The sequence below is a fragment of the Vidua chalybeata genome, chromosome 4 (genome assembly GCF_026979565.1).
Source record: "Vidua chalybeata isolate OUT-0048 chromosome 4, bVidCha1 merged haplotype, whole genome shotgun sequence".
Classification (NCBI taxonomy): domain Eukaryota; kingdom Metazoa; phylum Chordata; class Aves; order Passeriformes; family Viduidae; genus Vidua; species Vidua chalybeata.
Genome location: NC_071533.1, coordinates 70,748,144 through 70,770,192, shown reverse-complemented (window position 1 = coordinate 70,770,192; position 22,049 = coordinate 70,748,144). Strand labels below are relative to the sequence as shown.

Below are 22,049 nucleotides of genomic sequence, written 5' to 3'. Positions count from 1 at the left end.
ACGAGCCATGGTGAGAGCCCAGCAAACGCTTTATTGCCAAGGACAGCGCTTCCCTCAGGCCCCAGGCACAAAAATAGAGGCTGCCTCACCGCATCCCATACCAGATCAATCCATACACACATGCAGGTCCTCAGTGCCGAGAGCCAGCCCCGGCACCGGCTGCCTGGTTTCAGCCACACGGGGGATGGAGAGAGCTGGGCAGCCCAGCCTGCGTGATAAGGACACCCAGGACCACAAACCCAAACACTGCTCATGACCTCCTGAGGGTCTGCAGACAGCCTGGCTCCCCAGCAAAGGTGGAGGGTACCCAGCAAACAGCAACAGTTGGGGTGGCACAGAGGTGGCCAAATCCCGTGAGTAGCAGAAATAACTCTCTGCTACCCAAGTACCTCACAGCCCTGCACACATCCCAGTGACATCCTGCTCGCCCCCCATGTCCCCTCTCATGTGTACCTGGCCTGCTCGAGGTGCCCCTCTGCTCCCGCTTGCTCAGGCCGACGCTGTGTGGGATGGGGGGGGGTTCAGCCTGGCCTGGGGAACCAGCCTGGCCTGGGGGCACTGCCTCCCTGTGCCCCGTCAGAGGAGTCGTCCCAGGAGCTGAGCACCGGGAGAGCTGCCCCAGGCCACCGGCAGGGCGACAAAGCCCAGCTTGCTGTAGAAGCTCAGCTGCTGCCGGTCGGCGTCACTGACCTGGCAGAACACTCCCCGTGACCCTGGAAGGGAGGCGAGAGCTCAGGGCACTGGGACCCCAGTGCTGGGACTGGGGGCACAGTGACAGGGACCCTCTCCATAAGGGGATCGGTCTCTCCGCTGCCCCTTTGTCACAGAGTGCCCCTGTGATGCCCTGAGACACAGGCCCGCATGTCCCCCAGCGCAAGGGGACAGGGGACAGTGCCTGGGAGCACTGGCAGGGGACAGCTCCCGGCTCTGGTGGGTGAGGGAGCACTGGGATGAAGGGCAGCACTCGGAGGTCATGCTCACCATTGGCCCTGAGTGCACTCAGCAGGCAGAGGGCCAGGCTGCGACTGGCCCCCACGTCCAGCACACGGGGGGCCGTGCCCAGCTGCACCAGGGAGGGGAAGCGCCTCAGCACAGGCTGGGGCACTGCCAGTGGCTCTGCGTGGAAGAAGAGCACTGCTTCCTCCAGGGCATCCTGCGGGAGACAAGCACAAGTGAGGGAACCCCCTCTACCTCTCCTGTCCCCTGTGGAGCCTTCCCAAGCCACACACTGCTACAGTCCCCACTCCCCTCTGCTCCAGGTGTCCCCTCACCTGTCCCAGAGCTGGGCCCCCCGTGCCCAGGTCTGGGGGGTACTTGTGCCGTGTGGCTGGCAGCCAGCTGCTGTCTCGCTGCTGCAGGAAGCCTTCGGCGTGGAGCGCTCCGGCTGCGTAGCCACACGGGCCACCCTCGTCCTCCAGCACAAAGGTGTACTCGGGGCTCAGGCTGAGGAAGCTGCCCAGGAGCCTGCCAGGCAGAGCGGGAGCACGGCTGAGCTGAGCCTGGAGCTCCTGGGAAACCTCAGAGCAGCCTCCGCCTTCGTGCCCCAGCTGGACAGCACCCAGCACCCACTGACCACCCCTCTGAGACCCCTCAGCCAAGGGGAGCCATTGCAGCCTCCAGCATCCAGGCTGGACATCCACAACGGTGGCTGCCATGTCCCTGCTGGACATCAGCATGGGGATGTCACTCCCTGTCCCTCCCAGTGAGGCCACTGCCAGCCATGGGGCAGCGTTGGTCCCCACAGGGATGCCAAGAGAGGTCATCTCCTCACTCCCCAGCCCTGCACCATGTCCAGGAGGGAGCCTCAGAGGGGCCACATCTCACCTGTCACCGAGGAGATCCGGGTGGGCCACGAGGATCTCTGCCACTTTGGGATCACAGTCCAAACTCTCCCGGCACATGCGGTAAAGCTCTCCCTGGAAGACCCGGATCCATGTCAGCCCTGGCTGTACCTGCCGTGCCACCATGCCAGCCACCACCTTCTGCTGGCCTCGGGCTCATCGCCACAGCACAGAAATTGCCATTCCGGTCAGGCATCCCGAGAGCAGCTGCTGGAGCACACTCAGAGCAGCCAGAACGGCACCAAAAACAACCCTGAAACTCAGGTCTCCAGAGAGCCTGAGCACAGCAGGACATCCCCAAATGTCCTGTCTTGGTCACAGTTGAGTTTGCTGCTGCAAACATTCTGATAAAAGCCTTGCTCCTGAAAGGGGAGGCTGCCCTGATCACCCAAAACCAGGGGCAGGACCATGCCCTGCTGTGCCTGTTCCTGCAACGGGCCAGTGGGCTCAGCTGGCTCTTCCTCTCAACATTGTTGTTGTCAAGGTTCAGCCTGAGCAGACGAGCTGCACTCGTGTTTGTGGTGGCTGGATTTGTGGTGTTAGCCTTTCCTTGAGCTGGAGAGGAGCAGGGTGAGGGACAGGGGTGCTCGCTGCAGGTACATGGGAAACCTTTAACATTTTGTCCCTCCATATCCAGATTCTCCCTTTCTCTCCTCATCCCATCAAGCCTCTGGGATGTCAGAGCAGGGGGCTGGCACCAAGCACTTCACAGCTGACAGGAACTGCTGCTCTGAAGCAGGGAATCACCCCATAAACTGGATGAGTGTTTGAAGAAGGGATTTGGAGATGGATCCCCACAGGCTCTGGCAGTGCCAGAGCTGCAGACTGGTGAAGGCTGCAGGAAATTGCCACCCAGACTTGTCCTGTTCTGGATTTTTCCTGACATCTGCTCACAGCCAGTGCTGGAGATCAGTACTGGGGCTGCTCTGGAGATCATCCACAACCTGGCAACCCTACCCTGGTGCTGGTTTATCCCTCTCCTGCTCTGCCCAGGCCCCTGCCACAGAGAGGTGGGTTTGCTGAGGCCACAGCACATTCTCCAGGCTGCTGACCATGCCAAGAGCTGCCCCGGACCAGCTGGCTCTGAGCAGAGCTGGACACAAGGACCCTCCCCACCTGTGTCACCCCACACTGGGAGCTCAGCCCGGGGCCAGCAGCAGATGAGCCTGTAACTCATCATTTTATGGGCAGCACAAGCCATGCAGAGGCTCTGGCAGGACCCTCCTCCATGCCACAGCTCCCACCTTGTCCAGGGGCAGCAGCGGGCGCAGCAGGTACAGCTGGCTGGACGGGAAGAGTGGGGGTGGATGGTAGAAGAGGTCACAGCTGTTCCCCACGGGCAGCAGTGCCTGCAAGAGATACAGTCCATCAGTTCATCCTGGCTCCAAACCTCGTCCTGGAGGCAGCAGGAAAATGGCTCTGAGACTCCTGAAACCCCAGGAACCACGGCTGAGGTGCAGAGGCCCGGGGCAGCTCTGCCTTCCCAAGTCTGCAGCAGCTGAGCAGCAGGGTTGGGATGCTGGCTTCCCAGTGGCTCCTTCAGCCCCCACAGCGAGGGAGGGACACACTCTCACCTGCAGCTCTCCAAAGAGGCCCCCACGGCGCGCCCAGGGCTCGGCATCCCTCCCCAGCAGCATCGGGGCAGTGATACTCTGGCACCCTGGAAGCAGCAGGACACAGACACACGTGAGGTGAACAAAATGCTGCTGGGCAGGGGGAGATCAGCTCCAAGGAGCTGTTCCCCAGCTGTGCAGCCCAGGATGGTGAGGATGTGCCCTGCACGCTGCTTCCCTAAGGAAAAGGCTCGAGGCACACGGCTCCCTCTCACACTTTACTCGGAGACCTGCCCAGGTCAACACCTGGTAACAATTCTTGGTTTGTGAGAGGTCACAGGACCCACAGAGCAATCAGGGAGCTCCAAACCAGAGGAAAATTGTGTGAAGTGATGCACAGGCATTCAAAAAACAGCCCCACTTCTCATCCAGGGCATTACTGCTCCCAGAACCCTTTCTCTACACAGGCTAAGGGGTCTTTGGGATAAAAGGGCTGGGGAACCACATCCTAAAAATGGCTGTGAGATATGGTGAAGATCTGCTCCAGTGACTGCTCCCTCCCTGGCAGCGTTCCCAGGGCCATTCCTGCAGGCAGAGTGTGAGGAAGGGCAGCCTGATGGTGCATGCTGGCTGCTGCTGTGGGGCTGGAGGTGACGGGGGACAGCAGCCAGACCCCCCAGCCAGGTGGGTGAGCCAGGGCAGTGCCCGTACTTACAGCCAAAGCAGCTCCCCCAGGTGCCCTTGGGGTCAGGGTCGCAGAGGAGGTGACCATCTGCAAAGGAGGCGAGGTGGTCAGCACGGCACACGGGGCAGCAGCAGAAAAAAGTGTCAAGGGGAGGTGAGCTCCAGGAGGGACCCTGGCACTACCCGCTGCACACCGGAACCCCACATCTCTGGGGTGGGTCCCAGACACCTTCACCTCCTTCTTGGGGAAGAGAACAAGCATCAGGTGTGCCCCGGTGCTGCAGCGTCCTGGCGCTCCGACACGGCTGGGTTTGGATAGGTGTGGTGGGGGCTGGCAGGGGCTGGCAGGGCTGGCATCAGCCACGTACCCAGCCAGAGGACGAAGGCACTGGCGGCCAGCAGCATGTTGCGGATGTCCCAGAGGTAGGGGTGCAGGTCGTAGAGCAGCGCCCTGCCGGCGGTGCTGACGAAGCGGCTGTGCAGGCGGCACGTCCGTGCGCAGAGCAGCTGGAAGGACTGAGCCCGGCCTCGCCACCGCGTGCCCTGGGGACAACACCGGCCGTCAGCCACCTGGGGGACACACGAGCCACGGCAGCCGCCTTCCTGCAGCAGCACCAGGACCAGCCTTACCCCGCAGGCATCAGGCCCCGTGGCCGGGACCCCCACGCTGAGGCTGTTCGCCCGCAGCCACCGAAAGTGCTCCAGGAGCTCCTGTGCCAGAGCCCCATGGTGGTAGGGCAGGTAGAAGAGCTCCACCAGCATCCGCACCTCCTCCAGGGTCAGTGGTGCTGTAGGGCTGGACACGGCCTCCTCTGGGGTCAGTGGTGCCGTGGGGTTGGATCTGGCCTCTTTTGGGGTCATCAGTGCCACAGGGCCAGGCTCAGCCTCTTCTGGGGTCATCGGTGCTGTGAGGCTGGTCCTGGCCTTTTCTGGGGTAACCTGTGCTGTGGGGCTGGTCCTGGCCTTCTTGGGGGTCATGGGGCCGGACTCAGCCTCCTCTGGGGTCACCTGTGATGTGGGGCTGGTCCTGGCCTCCTTGGGGGTCATGGGGTCAGAGCCAGCCTCCTCTGGGGTCACTGGTGCCATGGGACTGGTCCTGGGCTCCTCTGGGGTCATCTTTGCTGTAGGGCTGGTCCCAGCATCTTTGGGGGTCATGGGGCCAGGCCCAGCCTCCTCTGGGATCACTGGTGCCATGGGGCTGGTCCTGGGCTCCTCTGGGGTCACCTGTGCTGGGGAGCTGGTTATGGCTTCCTTGGGGGGCAGTGGTGCCATGGGGCCAGGCCCAGCCTCCTCTGGGGTCACTGGTGCCATGGCACCAGGGCTAGCACCAACCTCATCAGGCAGTGGGGCTGGGGCACCAGGGCTGGCACCAGCCCCAGGTCCTGGGGGTGTCTGGGGCACATCAGCCCTGATGGCCTCAGGCTGGGTGCTGCTGGGAGACTGGACGGGGCTGCCATCCCCTGTCCTGGCATCACTGGTGGGCAAGGAAATGTTCTGAGTGGTGTTGGCCCCATCACTGGAGCTCGTGGTGGGGCTTGGGCTGGGGAGGGTCTTGGTGGCCACTGGGATTCCTACAGGCTGGGCACTCCCAGCCACGCTGGGCAGAGCAGAGGAGGGCTCACAGCCCCCTGCGGCGAGCTGGTCCCCAGCCCTTGTAGGGCTCTGCTGATGGCCAGCAGCTGTCCTGTTCCCACTGTCCTTCTCAGGCTCTGAGGTCACCTCCCTGCACCCCTCCTCTGGTGCCACTCCACAGGGCTCGGGATCTGCCCCAGGAGCAGAGTTGTGGGGCTGAGGGTCAGGAGTGACCTCCTGCCCTCCCGCCGTGCCAGGCTGCAGCTTTGGTCCTCCCTTGAGGCCCACACTGGGGTGTCCTGGGGTCCTTCCTCCTGCCAGAAAGAAACAAGAGGAAGCTCCTTTGGCACCTGCATGGAAACTACTGCCCATGGGGCAGGACGGTGCCAGGGACCTCCATCCCTGAGCTGGCAGGACCCTGGGCTCAAGTTCAGGCCCCTGGGGCTGGCGAGGCTGTGGCTTCAGAGGCAAACATTGCAAAACACCAAGCTCACCCCTGGCTGACCTCTTCTTCCAGAGCTGGCCCAGGCTCCGGTTCTGCCAGCCAAGGAAACCCTCTCCAGGCTGCGGCCATGGCAGGAGCACCCACGGGGCAGCACGGCAGGATGGACACCCACACCTGCCCAGCATGGCATGAATGGTCCATTGCCTACCTGGCTCCAAGGCCTGCTGGTTCATCTCGGCCACCCACTCACGCAGCGCCAGCTCCAAGGCTTCCTGGGGGCTGTAGCTTCCATGCTGAGCACCTTGGCTGTCCCCCAGGGCTCCCTCCATTCCTGAGGAACTGCAGCTCATCAGCCTGGGCAGCCCTGGCTCCATGCAGGAAAGCTGGGCAGGGCTGGGCAGGCACAGAGCTGCCTAGGCACGGGTGCCAGGTACCTGCATGGTCAGGCTGGGCACAGCTCCCCAACTCGCTCTGAAACCAGGTGCCCAGCGTGTGTATGGGGACGAAGTTGGCCTGGAGCTCACAGTTGGGGTTGAGGAGCAGCCCGTGGAGCCTGGACATGAGGCCAGGAGCACGGCCCATGTAGGGGCCCAGGAAGACACGTCTGCAGTCGTAGTCGTTGGCGTAGAGGTTGTCCCAGATGACGGGGCGGCGCCTCAGGACAGCCTCCACCTCCTCCAGCAGCTCTGCTGAGAGCTCCTGTGACACCACCTTGGGGCCTGGGCATCAGGGCAGGGACACACGTGGGCCACAGGGTCCATCACAGACACACAGCAGGGACACACGGACATGGAGATGAGGTTGCAGTCACCACACCCACGCTCCCCAGTCAGGGGAGCAGACCCCCAGCTCAAAGCCCTGCCTGGCTGGGGCTGCACACCCCAGTGTGAGGCACCACAGCGGGGTCACTTGCTGGTGGCTCTCCCAGGACAGCCACTGGGCCATGGGGTTTGCAGACACTGCACGTGGCCACACACCCAGAGCTGGCCCTGGTGCTCACCTGTCCAGATGACACCGATCCCTGGGAGCAGCTCCTGGCCGATGGTCTGCAGGTAGCAGGACTGGCTGGGGCTGGGAGAGCAGAGCGAGCTGCAATATTCTGGGGAGAGAGCACAGAGCATCCCCTGAGAGCTGGGGACCAGGAGAGGAAGGGCTGCTGGGATCATGGACTAGTCCTAGTCTAGTCCTGAGATGGCCAGAGCTCCCCTGGGAGGGTGAGGAGTCCAGGGAGAGCTGTGGGGGCTGCCAGGGCACTCAGCTCTCAGCAGGGACAGGGGTGCAGCCAAAGGGCACCCCAGTCTGAGAGGGCTCCCCGGTTTGGGCAGCTGGGGCTGCAGGGCTGTGGGCAGTACCTGTAGGGCAGAAGAGGAAGATGGAGGGCTGGCCCAGCTCCTGGTACACCTCGTTGGCCACAGAGGCCTGAGCCTGTGCCAGGGAGGGGAAGACATCTCTGTCAGCTTGGCACATGCAGGGGTCGATGTCGTCAAAGAGCAGCGCGAAGGAGCGGCACCCCATGGCAGCCACCTGTGGGCACAGACAGGGGCTGCTGGGATCCCCGGGCAGCAGAGAGCCCCAAGGGGCTGGAGAGGGGCATCTGGGCACAGCACAGCATGGGGCAGTTCTTCCTGGGCCGTGCCAAGGGAGTAGCAGCTGCCCACGGAGCAACCCCACCATGCCAGCAGCTCTTTGCCCTCCCTGGGGATCCCGGGGCTCTGCTCCAGCCTGTGCCAGCCCTCGGTGCTGCCCAGCAAGTTCTGGGGCTTGGCCGATCCTTCTCCTGCCCCAGTCAGGCACCCATGGAGCCCTCAGCTCTCTGTCACCATGACAGGGACAGCGCATTGGCCACCGGGCAGCCCAGAGCTGGTCCCTCTGTGCAGCAGCAGGAGGGGTTTACACCCCCCCACACCAGCCCACGGGGTGGGCACAGGGACCACACATAAACACATGTGCCCCTTGCCTGGGAGCGGTGGGATGAAGGAACGGCCCACGGTACCTGCCTGAGTTTTTGCTGCAGCAGGAGCCGATCCCCGGCGCTGGAAAACACCATGTCCTGGCCAGCAGAAATGGCGAAAATAAACTCCACCCCCTGCTCCTGGGCAGCTTCGATGAGAGACCGCATGCGGGCTGGGGACAGAGCACAGCGGGCCGGTGAGAGCTGGGAGGCACCGGTGGAGCGGGACAAGGGATGGAGGGGACAAGGGATGGAGCAGGACAAGGGATGGAATGGGACAAGGGATGGAGGGGGACAAGGGATGGAGGGGAATAAGGGATGGAGGGGAATAAGGGATGGAATGGGACAAGGGATGGAAGGGAATAAGGGATGGAGGGTGACAAGGGATGGAATGGGACAAGGGATGGAGGGGGACAAGGGATGGAGGGGACAAGGGATGGAGGGGGATAAGGGATGGAGGGGGATAAGGGATGGAATGGGGCAAGGGATGGAGGGGGACAAGAGATGGAGGGGATAAGGGATGGAGGGAGACAAAGGATGGAGGAGGACAAGGGATGTAATGGGACAATGAATGGAGAGGAATAAGGGATGGAGCAGGTCAAGGGATGGAGCAGGACAAGGGATGGAATGGGACAAGGAATGGAAGGAATAAGGGATGGAGGGGGACAGGGGATGGAGGGGGACAAGGAATGGACAAGGGATGAAGGGAGACAAAGGATGGAGCAGGATCAAAGGATGGAATAGAACAAGGAATGGAAAGTACAAGGGATGGAGGGGGACAAAGGATGGAGGGAAATAAGAGATGGAAGGAGAAAAAGGATCAAGCAGGACAAGGGATGAAGGGGGACGGGGGATGGAGTGGCACAAGGGATGGAAGGAAACAAGGGACGGAGCAGCACAAGGTGTGCAGGGGACAGGGGATGGAGCAGGACAAGGGGTGGAGGGAGAGTGAACCCCAGGATTGTGAAAGGAAGGAGCTGAGGTCTTTGGGAGGGGAGAGACTCCAGGGGGACCATTTACACTCCCTTAAGACACAGAGGACTTTTGACAGGGGTCTGTGGGCCTGGGTATACTCAAGCACATTGCCTGAGACCCACATGGGAGGCTAAGTGGTCTCTTAGAAAATTCCATATGATGGGCACGGTCTAGGAGTCTTCTTGCAATGGACAAGGTCCTGGCAGGATGGAAATAGCTGGGACACAGCCCATGCTTTGCCCTCAGGGACCCGGGATGCCTGCAGCCCCCCGAGGGGCCCAGCAGAGCCGCTACCTGCCTCATGCTCCGTGTAGGGCTCTCTCCAGAGCAGCCGGTGCTTCAGCTCATCCTTGGGCGCGTACATGTAGCAGTTCAGCCCCCGGCGCTGCAGCCTGTGCAGGGAGAGCAAGGAGTCAGCCAGGCTCCACACGGCCTCTCGGCACGGCCACATGGAGACAGAGATCTCGGCCAGTGCTCCCAGTGCTGAGCTCTCAGGTTTGTGTCAGACACCAGCAGGACGTGCCCCCTGGGAGGGCAGACACCTCCCTCTTTTGGCAGTTCTGTATGGAAAACATCTGATATATTCATTTGGTTTTATTTATCCTCCTCAGCAGACAATATTTTACATTTTCCCATGGTGAACAGAGTAGAAATCATCTCATGATAAAAGTCCCTTATTTTGTTTCTTTCCAGATAAGAAAAATACTGATGGACATGCCACCATGTGAACACATCCCAATCCAGCTCCAGACAAGACCTTCTCATTCCTGAGGTACTTTAAAACATCACAGCTTGTTTTCCTTCAATCTTCTGTACCTGTATCTCTGGTGCCTGCACTCTGGTCCTTAATTACACTTGTCACTGCCCACACTGTCACCACTGCACTGCCCACGGGAGGCCCTGCAGAGCCCCAGGTCACGGGTGGCAGGTCACTGGTGGCAGGTCCTGTCAGTGCAGCTCATCCCACTGATGGCCCGTGCAGCCACTTGGAGAGGAGCTGCACAGAAAACTCCCACCCCAGTGACAGAGCCTGAGCAACAGGGACACAGGGTGACACACAGGCACGCACGGGGACTCACAGGGACACAGCCGGGCCACCCACGCCAGGCAGGGATGGCAGCCTCAGGACACAGCAGCCACCTGTGCTCAGGATGGAGCGGTGCCCTCCGTTCTCACGGGGCTCAGCCCGGCTGCAGCGAGCCCCGGCTGGCTGGAATTGCCCGCCTGGTGTCCAGCTGGCGGCCAGCGCACCCACACGGGGCTGCAGCGGGATGTGCGGAGCCCCAGCACCACCTGCCGGCACCGGGCGGCCCCGCGTCCGTCCGTCTGTCCGTCCGTCCCGCAGCACGCACGGCCCGGCCAAGCGCGGATCCTTCCCGGGGCCGTGAGAGCGCTGGGACAAGGGGACACTGCAGGAGCATGAGGCTGCCACCCGCACCTTCAGAGAGGAAAATTCAGGGTACTTGCCATTGAAAGAGAAGTTTCCTCTGATCCATTGACCATGGTCTCCCATAGAAACCTGTAAAAGGGAGGGAAAAAAAGGCAAAATGCAGTTTTTGGAAAGCGCCTTGGAACGGTCTCGCTCTGGGCTATCCCTGAATGCAGAGATGCACTGTCAGACATGCAGCACCCATTCTGCTGTTGGGACCACTTCCAGGGAAGGGCCCTCCCTATTTGTGCATGTAGGAAGATCTGGGAGGTGCAGAGCTGTCTGCAAAGCCAGGGAGAAAGGATATCCAGAGGAACACAAACCCCTGGGGACATCAGGTGAATAGCTTCGGAGAAATGCAAATTTCACAGCTCCTCAAAGTGGAGGTTAAAGGGAACCTGTCAGTGTCCCAGCACAGAGCTGAGATTTAGCAGGAGAAGAATCTTCAGCCACTTAAATTCTCTTCAAGATCTGGCAGATGCAACGTGAAGACTCACAGAAAACCCATTATGTCTTGGACAGTGATGGCAATTGGCCATCAAGGTATCTTCCTGCTTTCTCTCTGCATCATGGACAATTTTTGAGTCAATCACTGCAATTTCCAGCAGTCAGGGCCAAGGGGAGCAGACACTTGGGAAATGACAGCATTCCCAAAACTGGGTGGTGCACAGGGGCAGGCTGCACTGAACTCCATCAAGCTGGGAGGAAGGACCAGCTCTCCGTGTCTGGCATGAGGCCAGTGTCACCTGCATTTCCCAAAGCACCTGAGTGTCCCAGAGCTCATCTGCCCCCATTCCCTTGGCTCCCTTTGGCAGGAGCCCACCCTGCAGCCCCCAGCACCAGTCCTGGGCAATGGTGAGGGGGGCTTGCACCACAGCAACACCCACTCTCCATCTGTCTTCTCTCTGCAGACAGATTTTCTACCTGCCTGAACACCTACATGGGTATTCCATATACTTTGAAATAATATATGGTCACCTTGCTATCCCACTGTGCACGGGGCCAAATTTGTGGCCACTCGAGAATCCCAGCAAACATTTCGCCAAAAAAAAAGTTATTTCTGTGGTAAATAATTTGCTATTTTGAGATCCCAGCGAGGTCCCCAGAGTCCCTGCATGGCCCCTGCAAGTGACACTCTCACAGCACGTGTTGCTGTGAGCTGACGTGAGCTGGCAAGGAGGCCACCGAGTCCTGCACACGCCCTGCCAGCAGTGTTCTCCTGGAATGGATTTGCCAGCATCATCCCTGCCCTCTTTCCCAGGTCAGCTCTACTATATCAATGATTCACATCTGACTCATGTCAGCTTCTCCACCCCTGCATTTCCTGTTTATTTTACATTTATTTGCGTGGTGCTCCTGCTTCCTCTCAGGTGAGGCAGAGGGCAGTGCCCCTCACAGGGGTACTGCGCTGCCAGCAGAAGGGCAGATGATTCTGCCTCGTGGTTGCTCAGCTCCAGAGCGAGTTGGGGATGTGGGGAGGGAGAAGCACGGAGCTCTCCCTGGCCAGCTCTGGGCACGGGTCCTGCACAGCTGTCCCACGGGCCGGGTGGGCAGGGGGGACACACCGGGAAGCTGCCCCTGAGTCCAGGGCAGCCAAAAACCCCGTGTAGAGCTCTGGAGGCCGAGCAGAGGGTCCCTGTGCCCCTCTGGGGGCTTCGGTTCTGCTGGGGTGGCTGCAGGGCTCTCTGGGGAGAGCTGGGAGCATCCCAGAGGTGCTGATCCAGACCCCTGGCAGAGATGGGGTTCTGTGCGAGGGCCCCACTCCCACCTCTCCCATACTCCCCTTCCCGACCCCGGTTCACTTCGGGTGGATCGGAACAGCCCCTGCAATGCCCGGGCGGGTCGGGCGCCGGCCCCAGCCGCGGCCCAGGAGGGACCTACCTTCCACCACGCCGCAGAGGAAGCGCGGCCGCTCCGCCATCCCCGCGCAGGAGCGGCCCCGCCGGCGCGGGGGCAGGCGCAGGGGGCGCGGGGGGAAGGAGTGATGCGCGGAGGGATGGAGGAATGCTCGGAGGAACGCGCGGAGAGATACGCGGCGGGGGGACAGACGAGTGCGCGGGGGGATGGAGGGGGAGCGGGGGTTGAAGGGGTGCGCGGAAGGATGGAGGGCGCGCAGAGGTGGAGGGAGCGCGGAGCGATGGAAGGTGCGCAGGGGGGGATGGAGGGTGCGCGGGGAGGGATGAAGTGTTCGCGGGAGGGGATGGCAGGTGCGCAGGGGGATGGAAGGATGCGCAGAGGGATGGAGTGTTTGCTGCGGGATGGAGGGTGCGCGGAGGGATGGAATGTTTGCTGGGGGATGGAGGGTGCGCGGAGGGATGGAATGTTTGCTGGGGGGATGGAGGGTGCGCGGAGGGATGGAATGTTTGCTGGGGGATGGAGGGTGCGCGGAGGGATGGAGTGTTTGCTGGGGGATGGAGGGTGCGCGGAGGGATGGAGTGTTTGCTGGGGGATGGAGGGTGCGCGGAGGGATGGAGTGTTTGCTGGGGGATGGAGGGTGCGCGGAGGGCTTCGCGCAGGGGCGGCTCCACCGCCCGCCCCCCCCTCCGCGCTCGCCGCAGCGCAGGGGGCGGCCCCGCGGGTGGGGCCGGGCCGCGGGGCGGAGCGGAGGGTCCCCGAAATCCGTGCGGAGCCCCTGGGAAGCGATGCTTGAGCCGCAGTCTCGGAGCCCGCGGACCGGAGCCCCCGGCGCTGCAGCCGCCGCCGCTCCCGGGCCGCTCCACGGCAGCCCCGGTCCCCCACGTCCTCAACTGCGGGGGTCCTCCCGGTGCAACACTTCCTTCTCCCGGCTTTGAACCTTCCCGGGAGCCCACAGCCCCAGAGCTGTTCCCGAGGTGGGGAGCGTCATTATCTCCTTGTGTTCACCACCGAGCTGGCAGCTGCCCTGGCCGCACCCTCATGCCAGGCCTAGGGTGCGATGCCTCTCCAGGTCCGTGCCATCGGGCCGGCCCATGTGCCTTGCAGGTGACTCACCTGCCTGCCTGTGTCGGGCTTTTTGCCTTGTGCCCCCCTGCTCTGAGCTGCTGACGCTCGTCTGGCTCGTGGCTGTCTCCGTCTCACAGGCTGTGCTGTGCAGATGTGCTGCCACGTCATGAGTTCCCTGTCCTGCAGCTGCACATCGCAGAGCCCTGCCCACACACACGGGCCGGGGTGTTTGACACGGCCAAGTAATTTTGTTATTTTTCAGACCACTGGGCCTGTTTGTTGATGTCATTTGTTTTGCCAGGGTTTGCGGTGTGATCTTTCGTCTGTCTTGTGCACTTTGTTATTGGTATTGCTGTGGTTACGTCCCACTGCTGTTTCTAGCACGCTGTTCTTATCTCAGCCTGTGTGATCTTTACTTTTTGTGCCTCCAGTTCTCCTCTCTGTCCTGCCTTGGGGGAGGGTAGGGCTGTGAGCAATTTGTCTGGGATGTTTCAATGTGAGCACTTAATTGGGGAATGTCATTCCTAAACCAGGACACCAGCACAATTTTGTTACCGTGCAAATCCGAGGGGTGAAGCCAGAACAGTGCAGAGGGTCACTCCTGCATCCATCCAGGCACTGCAAAGCTCCCCTCAGCAGCTCTCCCCACCTGCAGCCGTTTCATCAAAACCACAGGTGGAGAAATGGGGATCAGAGCCTGGAAAACCAGGATCTGTGGCTTCTCCCTCTTCCCTTTGCGGGTTTATGTTGTGTCAGGAAACCGAGTCACGATGCCTAGGCCATCAAAGCAGCAAGAAGCCCAAAAGTGTCTGACCAGCAGTGACCTGGCAGGGTCACAGTGCCATCAGAGTGCCACCAGGCTGGGTCATCCACGCTGGGGTGTGCTGAGCACAGGCTGTGCTTGTCCTTGTTCTTTGCCTTGCAGCCAGCACCTGTCCCACCTGCAGCTGGGAATGCTGGATTCAAGCCTGGCCCTGCAGGAGGCTTCTGGGGCAGACTGGAGTGGCCAGAAATGACAGGGAGAGTAGTGGGAGCAGCCCAGTGCCCCTGGAGCGGCCTCGGTGCCCAGGGACATGGCATGGTTGGAGGCAGGGAGATATGGATAGCATTACCCCGTCCACGAAGACAGTCAGAGAATGCAACCGTGCAGGGCTGTGCACACACAGGTGTTTGCTGTGATTCTTTGCCTTCTCTGCTCTCTCTGCGAGCACCTGCCTATTCCACGATTTTCTTGAACTACGTGCTTGAGGTAAGCAGCCTCTAGTCCTCCACTTCATTTTCTCTCCTGTCAAAGACATCACTCCTTTTTCCGGTCCTGTGAAACCTCACCTCTCCCCTGTCCACTCCCCAAGTTGCCCTCGCTTACCCTCAGCCCATCCGAGCGCGTCTTCCCGTCCCCACGGGGAGCACACGCCTGTGTCACACGTGCGTGCACAAGCTCACGCACACGCCCAGGTGTGCCCACACGCGTTCACACGCATTCACACGCACACACACACACACACGGGAGCACACCCCGCCCCTGACACGCTCGTCCCCGTCCCCGCCCGCTCCCCGCCCGCTCCTCGCCCCGTCCCCGCCCCAGCGGCGCGGGCGGAAGCGCTCGGGGATGGAGCCGCCGGCCATGGAGGGGCCGCTGCTGGTGCAGCACAGCCACAAGTTCGGCACCAAGGTGGGTCCGGCGATCCCTTCCTCCCTCTCCCTCTTCCTTCCCTTCCTCCCTTCCTGCCCTCCCTCGGGCCCGGCTGCGTGCCGCGGCGGAGGCGCTCCGGGCGCCGCTCCCGGTGAGCGGCGGGCCCGGGCGGGGAGCGGCCCCGGCGCGCTGTGACCCCGCTCCCCGCAGCGCTGGAAGCGCGGCTGGTCCGCGCTTTACCCCGCCAGCCAGCACGGCGTGGCCCGGCTCGAGGTGTTCGACTGCAAGGAGCCGTCGGCGGCCGGGCGAGCGGGCACCCGGCGGCTCGCCCGCACCGTGGTGCGGCTCAGCGACTGCACCAGCGTGGCCCCGGTGGGCGAGGGCGGCCCCCGCGCCGGCACCGCCACCTTCCGCCTGGAGACCCGCGACCGCAGCTTCCTCTTCGCGGCCGAGAAGCAGCAGAGCGAGGAGTGGGTGGCGAAGCTGTGCCAGATCGCCTTCCCGGTGAGCCCCGGGCTGGGCGGGGGGTGCAGGGAGCCGGCGGCGGAGGGGACACGGACATCAGTGTGTGGCGGTGGCACCTTCCCACCTGGCAGCTCAGGGAAGGACGCCCTGAGGCAGCGCCTGTGGTCCCAGTGCCCGGCCCTGACGCTCGGTGCCCTCTCGATGGCTCCTGCTGTGGTTTGTGGGGCTCCTCAGCGTGCTGTCAATAACTCGAGGATGTGGCTCCAAATTTCAAGCCCGTGCTCGGCCCTGCAGAGAGCTGGCAGGAGGCCAGCTGATGGCCGAGGAGCGTTTCCTCTTGGCCCAACCATCGCTGCCTTTCCTGCCACAGCAGCGGCGGCGGAAGCGGAGCCTCGAGAGCGTTGCGGGACCCGTCTGGTTCCAGGACCTGGAGCCCCCTTTCCCAGCCTCGGGGCTCACTCCTGGCTGCTGCTGTGGGCACCCCATCTGTGCTGTGCTTCTGGAAGAGCTGTCCAGCCCCCCGTCCTCTGCAGCCCCTGGAGCTGCTGGTCAGCCAGCGTGACCAGCCAAGGCTGCTTGGGCAGCGGGTGCCGTGACAGTGTGGTTTTCTGTGCCCTCTGGGACAGCAGCCCACGCCTGCCCAGCTCCACAGCGCTGGCTCTCCCTCCTGGGAGGTGTTTGCAGAGCACTGGGTTGGGCTCCAGCTGATTCCAGGCTTGGAGTGCTGGGCAGGGCTGCGTGGCAGGAGGACTGGGTGCACAGCTGGTGATCCCAGGATCTCCCCTGAGTGTGATTTACCTTTGTCCTTTGAAATGTCTCCCTGCAGTCTCCTGCCAGGCCAGGTCTGTGCAGCAAATGCCAGGGCTGGAACTGGTGGAAATGACTCTGTGTCTCCTGGTGCAGTCAGGGTTGCAGCTTTTGCTTTGAAAGTGGCTTGTGGGGCTGAGCTGGGGACACAGCACACCCTTGGAGTGGGGCAGGGTGGTGGCCAGGCCAGGGAGCACCCGCTTGGAGCTCCCATCCCCCCACATGGGAGCCATCATTTGTGTGCCTGAGGTCCAGAAAAAAGCTGTAAGTTTAGGAGGTTGTGAGCAAAAGGCTACAAGGCTGGCATGTGTTTTAAAAAGGCCTGACCTGGAGCAGGAGGCACAAGAGCTGCACGTGGCCTCTCTGCACAGAGCTGGAGATCCTCAGCTGGGATTGCTGATCATCTGCATGGAGAATGTGATTTTGTGTCATGTTCCTGCCCAGAGGGTGTGCAGGGTCCGGCAGCTTGGGAGCTGGGGCCGGAGATCATTTGGAGTTCAGAACAGATTTTTTAGTTTCCTTTTGAAGATGAGGAGAAGTGCAGCCAAATGGAGCCTTAGAGGCTCTGGCAGATTTGGTGGCCCTTGGCTTTCCAGTCCCAGGCTGGAGCCCTGCTGCGTTGGATGCTTTAGCTGAGGAGGAGCTGCTGCTATCAGCTCTCAGGACATGAGGTTTTAGGACCCAAACACAAGGGCTAGATGGCCCCTTTTTTGGGGCCTTGTTTGGGCTTCTTGTTAAGAAGCTCATGTGTGTGGGTTTTAAACTGAAACTGTGGCACTTGCCTTCTGCAAGATGTACCCCCTGCTGCAACCCCAAGGAACAGCTCCACACACTGAGCCTCCCTTGTGCCAGCTGCACAGGGCTGTAATTTGTGAGGGGCTTTTCTGCAGGAGGATCTCTGAAAGCATCAAGGGTTTGTCTCCTGTCCTAGGCCCTCTGGGGGCCCTGCTGCTGGGACACAGTTGCTGACAGCGTGTGTGTTGCATTTTCAGTTCTGCTTGTGCTAAAATAGAAGTGCTTGCTTCCCCTCTGCAGGCTCCCCCTCCTCCTGGGCAGGGCAGGACACAGACCCCCGTGTCACCAGCTGCTGGGGATGGTGTGGCCAGGAGGGTGTGCTTGGGTTCTGCCATGCTTTGGGGGCAGCTCTGTGGGCGCAGAGCCCAGCTGGGGACAGGGTGCTGCCAGGAGCTCAGGGAAGTCCCCCCTGTGCTGCCTGGCCCTGTTCATGTGGGCTCAGGGGGTTCTGTGGGCAGCCCTGGGGTGGGCAGGGTGCAGGACAGCCAGGCTGTGTGGGGCTGGGGAGGGCAGCAGGGCCCAGGCCATGCAAGGGGGCTGGGGGCTGATGTGGGAGGAGAACTCTGGGTCTGATCTGCTCTCCTTTGCCAGGGAAACAGCCCCAGCGATGGCGTGGTGTCACAGTATGGCCGAGAGGGCAGCGGGGAGTCACCGGCCCTGGAGATGGCCGTGAACTCCATCTACTACTCCAGAGATGAAGGTGGGACCTGCTGCTGCCCTGACGTGGGGCCACCTTCCACGGAGCCTTGTCCTGCTGCTGCCCCATCACTGGGGACACGCTGGGCATTGCTTGTGTGTCCCTGTCCTGCTCTGAGCAGCCCTGTCCCCGCATTGGGGCTGGCTGTCCCCTGAGCAGCCCTGTCCCTGCAGTGGGGCTGTCCCCTGAGCAGCCCAGTCCCTGCAGTTGGGCTGAGTGTCCCCTGAGCAGCCCTGTCCCTGCAGTGGGGCTGGCTGTCCCCTGAGCAGCCCTGTCCCTGCAGTGGGGCTGTATCCCCTGAGCAGCCCTGTCCCCACAGTGGGGCTGGCTGTCCCCTGAGCAGCCCTGTCCCCTGAGCAGCCCTGTCCCCTGAGCAGCCCTGTCCCCACAGTGGGGCTGGCTGTCCCCTGAGCAGCCCTGTCCCCTGAGCAGCCCTGTCCCCTGAGCAACCCAGTCCCTGCAGTGGGGCTGAGTGTCCCCTGAGCAGCCCTGTCCCCTGAGCAGCCCTGTCCCTGAGCAGCCCTGTCCCCTGAGCAGCCCTGTCCCCTGAGCAGCCCTGTCCCCTGAGCAGCCCTGTCCCCACAGTGAACGCCTTCTGGGTGACGGTGCAGCGGACCGAGGCCGCGGAGCGCTGCGAGCTGCGTGGCACCTACGTGCTCAAGGCTGAGCGTGACAGCCTTGTCCTGAAGGACCCACGGACGGACAGGATCCTCTATGTCTGGCCCTACCGGCTGCTCCGGAGATACGGCCGGGACAAGGTGGGGAATGGGGGCCCCGTGTGCTGCAGGTGCTCCCCTGTAGCTGTTCCCTTGTGGAAGGCTGAGCTGATGTCCTGCAGCCAGCCCTGCCAAATGCCAGGATTGCTGCAGCCCCCGGTGACCTTGACTGTCCTCAGTTCCTGCCTGTGTCACCATGCTGGAGCGTGGGCTGGCGGGACGCTCGTCCCCTCTGTGGTTGTCCCACTTTCACTGAGGCCTCTGCTGCTCTCCTTCTCCATCCCAGCACTTCCCAGCTCGTGCTGGACGTCCCTCAGTGCTGCACACACGCTCTCCCCAGGCTCCAGGAACCTTGGCTCCTGGCAGTCCCGTCTCTGCCCCAGGTTCAGTCCCTCCCTCCTAAGGATGGTGGCCAGAGCAGAGGGGCTTTGAGACACCAGTTGCTCTGGATTTGTTCACTCTGTGGGGGGAACTGCTCCTATTCTCACTGACCTCTGAAGGTCTGCCTCTCTCCAGAGTCTTTGTGCAGTGAGTCCCCAGTCTGCCTTGCTGCTACCCTGAGTGCAAGGGGTATGGGCCACGCTGGACAGGGAGGAAGTGGTGGCCCTGGGACTGTTTATAGCAGGGACCATGTTGGCCACACTCTGCTTATGGTGCTTTCTGCACATTTCCAGAGCACAGGTGGAAACTGAGCTGCCCTTGTGGGGGTGTCCAGCTCGTCTGCAGAGTCTGTGCTGGGGGCAGGAGGAGAGTTGCAGGGTGTGGGGAGCTGCACCCACAAGGACCTGAGCAGAGAGGGGCTGACTGTGCTTCTGCTCAGCAGCACTGACCCATAAAAAGAAGTTTGTCCCCAGAGACCTTTGTAGCAACCGCAGGGGCTGCTGCTGCCTTTAAGAGAGGCAGAAAATCCTCCCTGGTTAAGGGAATGAGGCTCAGGAAGGGTGTGGGCGTCAGCTGGTGGGAACCTGCTCACCAGAGTGTGTTCAGGCCAGAGGAAGCACAGCCCTGGTGCAAGACTTCTCTTTAGAGGACCTTTCACCATGAACAGATTAATGCTGGTAGGTCGATGCTTTGCTTACTCTTGGTAACTGAGCTGCTGCTGCTGAGCTTTCTGTTGAAAGCTGTGTTCTTCCCCTTGTATCTCTTGCTTCCAGATCACTCCCTTCTTGCCTAAGATTCCATACTAGCTTCCCCTGCTGAACTGTCACTCACTTTCTCACCCTACTCCTTCCTCTGTGTTATTTCCTAGACTATGTGGTGCCAGTGGTAGAAACTGCTGGAATTGCTGACGTCAGGCAGCAGGGCTCCAGCAGGAGCTGCAGCTCTCTGGGGCCCTTGCAGTGATGTCTCCTCAGGTGTGCTCCAGTCCTACAGCTTGTAGCGTGGCCTTTCCCTGCCCAGCTGCTGGGCACAGGGTGGCCCTTGCTGTGGGAGTGGAAGGAGCAGGATTTCAGGGCAGTCTCTCGTGCAGGATGTGCAGGATCAGTGCTGCAGCCACACGGCCTTTGGTGGGAAGCACAGCCTGCAAAACGTGCTGGGTCAGCGGGTGCTGAGCAGGACGTGACCCTCCTGCTTCCCCTTCAGGTGATGTTCTCCTTCGAGGCTGGCAGGCGCTGTGACTCAGGACCTGGAAACTTCACCTTTGAGACCAAGCAGGGCAACGAGATCTTCCGCCTGGTGGAAGCTTCCATCCAGGAGCAGAAGGCTCAAGTGGAGGAGAACCGGCAGAGCTGCGACTCGCTGGAAGCTGACAGCCCCGGCGTGGTGCAGATCCGCCAGGCCCTGGCTGACAACCTGAACCTGGAGCTGCCCGCTGAGGGGGATGACACCCTGGCACCCAAAGCAGGGCTGGCACCCAGGGCCGGTGCAGCAGCAGCAGAGGAGAGAGATGCCACATCTCTGCTGAAGAGCCGGACTCTGCCAGAGCTGCCCGTGCCACCGGCCAAGCCCACGGTGTCCGGCACCCCTCCACGCTCCCCTCTGCCCAAGGTGCTCCGTGCCGTGCCGCCGGCCGAGGACCCGTCCAGCGTGTACTCGGAGCCCCTGGACTCGGTGAAGAGCCTGCAGCCGTGGCCGGACCCGCTGTACTCGGACCCTGTGGACAGCAAGGCCGTGAGCGTGGCCAAGGCGCCCGGCGGGGCTGCGGAGGAGCCGAAGCCGCGGCTGCCGGTGCCGCCGTACTCGGGCCCGTACGAGCAGGTCCGGGCCGAGGGGCAGGGCCGGGCCAAGGCTCGTGGCCAGGCTCCCCCTGGGCACAAGGAGCACATCTACGACGAGCCCGAGGGCCGCACTCCCCGCTCGCTGCATCCCTTCACCTACATCTACGACGAGGCGCGGCCCACGAGCGAGGCCTGGCGCACCCAGGGCCACGATGGCAAGGGTGGCTATGAGTACCCCTACAACCCCAGCACTGACGATTACTCGGTACCCACCTTCCCGGCCAAGGCCAAGAGCCCCAAGCCAGTGCCAGCCCCCAAGCCCCAGGCAGCCTTTATCCCCAAAGGGGCAGAAAGGGTGGAGGACCCTGGCAGGCGATGGGGCGGTTCTGCCCCTGAGAAGGCGCTCGCCAAACCCAGCCTCAACAGCAGCAACAACAACAACGTGGAGGTGCTGTACAGCCAGGTGGTGAAGCCCCAGCAGCTGCAGAAGAAGGAGCAGTGTGTGGATGAGTACAGCTTGTCGCCTCTCTATGAGGACCTAGGGGAGATATAAGCTGCTGCTGCTCTGTGTCTGTATCCCAGCAGGGACTGGGCATCCCAGTGCCAGCTGGGCTTCTCCTCCCCAGGATGACTTGGGGCTGTTTGGGCTCGGGCAGAGCCCCTTTTCTCATCAGTGCTGAGGGGCTGTGTTTTCCTGGAGGGAAACAGCGAGGGAGCTGTCGCTGGTGCAAGCCCCAGTGTGTTTCTCCAGCTCTGGAGCTGGCTCCACTGTGCCTTCTGATGTGCAGGAGGGCTGGTATTTTCTTGTACCTGCTGCTCTGGCTCTGCTCTGGCTTCCTGTCTGACCAGGCTGCAGGGCTCTGGTGCCTTTTGTATGGAAGGCTGCTTGCCATCAGTCTCCAAAAAGTATTTTTATACAAAGTTATTTTAATATTAAAGTCTGTATGTCTCAGAATGACACGTTTGCCTGTGGCATGGATGGGGAGGTGCAGGTGCACCTTTGTGTCTGTGCCAGAGCTACTGAGCTAAGAAGGAGCCTCAAGGAAAAGTGCCTGCCAGGTTGAGCTGTGGCTGGATGCCCCAATGCCAGGGGATAAAGGGAAATGAGAGTCAGGCTCAGATATGTGATGGCCCCTAGGCATAAGGCTGGGCAGGGACAGGCGCCAGCTCTGCTGCAGCTCAGTGGCTGCTGGTGAGTCACAGGATCTCTCCTTCTCCAGCTTGATCCCACTGCTGAATTCCTCCCAGCTGCTTTGGAAGGCCTGGAGGGGCCCAGTCTGGATCCCACTGACGTTAATGGCAAAATCTGTGATGCCTGCTGTGTGGGTTTGTGTGATTGCTGCGTGGCCAGCCTTGGGCAGAAGCCTACCCAGGGGAAAAACAGGTTATCCTTTCTGTGTGGGAC

The 22,049-nt window shown here is 61.8% G+C and overlaps 2 protein-coding genes across 6 annotated transcripts; one reads left to right on the top strand and one right to left on the bottom strand.

Moving 5' to 3' along the window:
• Positions 1-11: 11 nt before the first annotated feature.
• Positions 12-13,700, bottom strand: LOC128787091 (protein O-GlcNAcase-like). 5 transcript variants are annotated; one of them, XM_053940973.1, is made up of 17 exons: positions 13,421-13,700; positions 10,489-10,540; positions 9,316-9,413; positions 8,089-8,219; positions 7,448-7,619; positions 7,096-7,194; positions 6,530-6,814; positions 6,304-6,426; positions 4,709-5,964; positions 4,447-4,621; positions 4,110-4,166; positions 3,416-3,501; positions 3,086-3,190; positions 1,825-1,916; positions 1,272-1,464; positions 982-1,153; positions 12-713 (listed from the first exon to the last, which is right to left on the bottom strand). In XM_053940973.1, exons 1-17 carry the CDS (start codon positions 13,659-13,661, stop codon positions 577-579), a joined length of 3,474 nt encoding a protein of 1,157 aa, XP_053796948.1. In that variant the 5' UTR covers positions 13,662-13,700; the 3' UTR covers positions 12-576. The 5 variants fall into 5 exon arrangements, with proteins under 5 accessions (XP_053796948.1, XP_053796949.1, XP_053796951.1 ...); XM_053940974.1 differs by lacking the exon at positions 13,421-13,700 and adding an exon at positions 12,332-12,868; XM_053940976.1 differs by lacking the exons at positions 10,489-10,540; positions 13,421-13,700 and having other exon boundaries at positions 9,320-9,405.
• Positions 13,701-14,963: 1,263 nt separating this feature from the next.
• On the top strand, positions 14,964-21,593 carry DOK1 (docking protein 1). Its single transcript, XM_053940979.1, has 5 exons — positions 14,964-15,044; positions 15,216-15,509; positions 17,664-17,772; positions 18,355-18,527; positions 20,070-21,593. The coding sequence occupies exons 1-5, from the start codon at positions 14,982-14,984 to the stop codon at positions 21,195-21,197; spliced, it is 1,767 nt and encodes a 588-aa protein (XP_053796954.1). The 5' UTR covers positions 14,964-14,981; the 3' UTR covers positions 21,198-21,593.
• Positions 21,594-22,049: the final 456 nt, after the last annotated feature.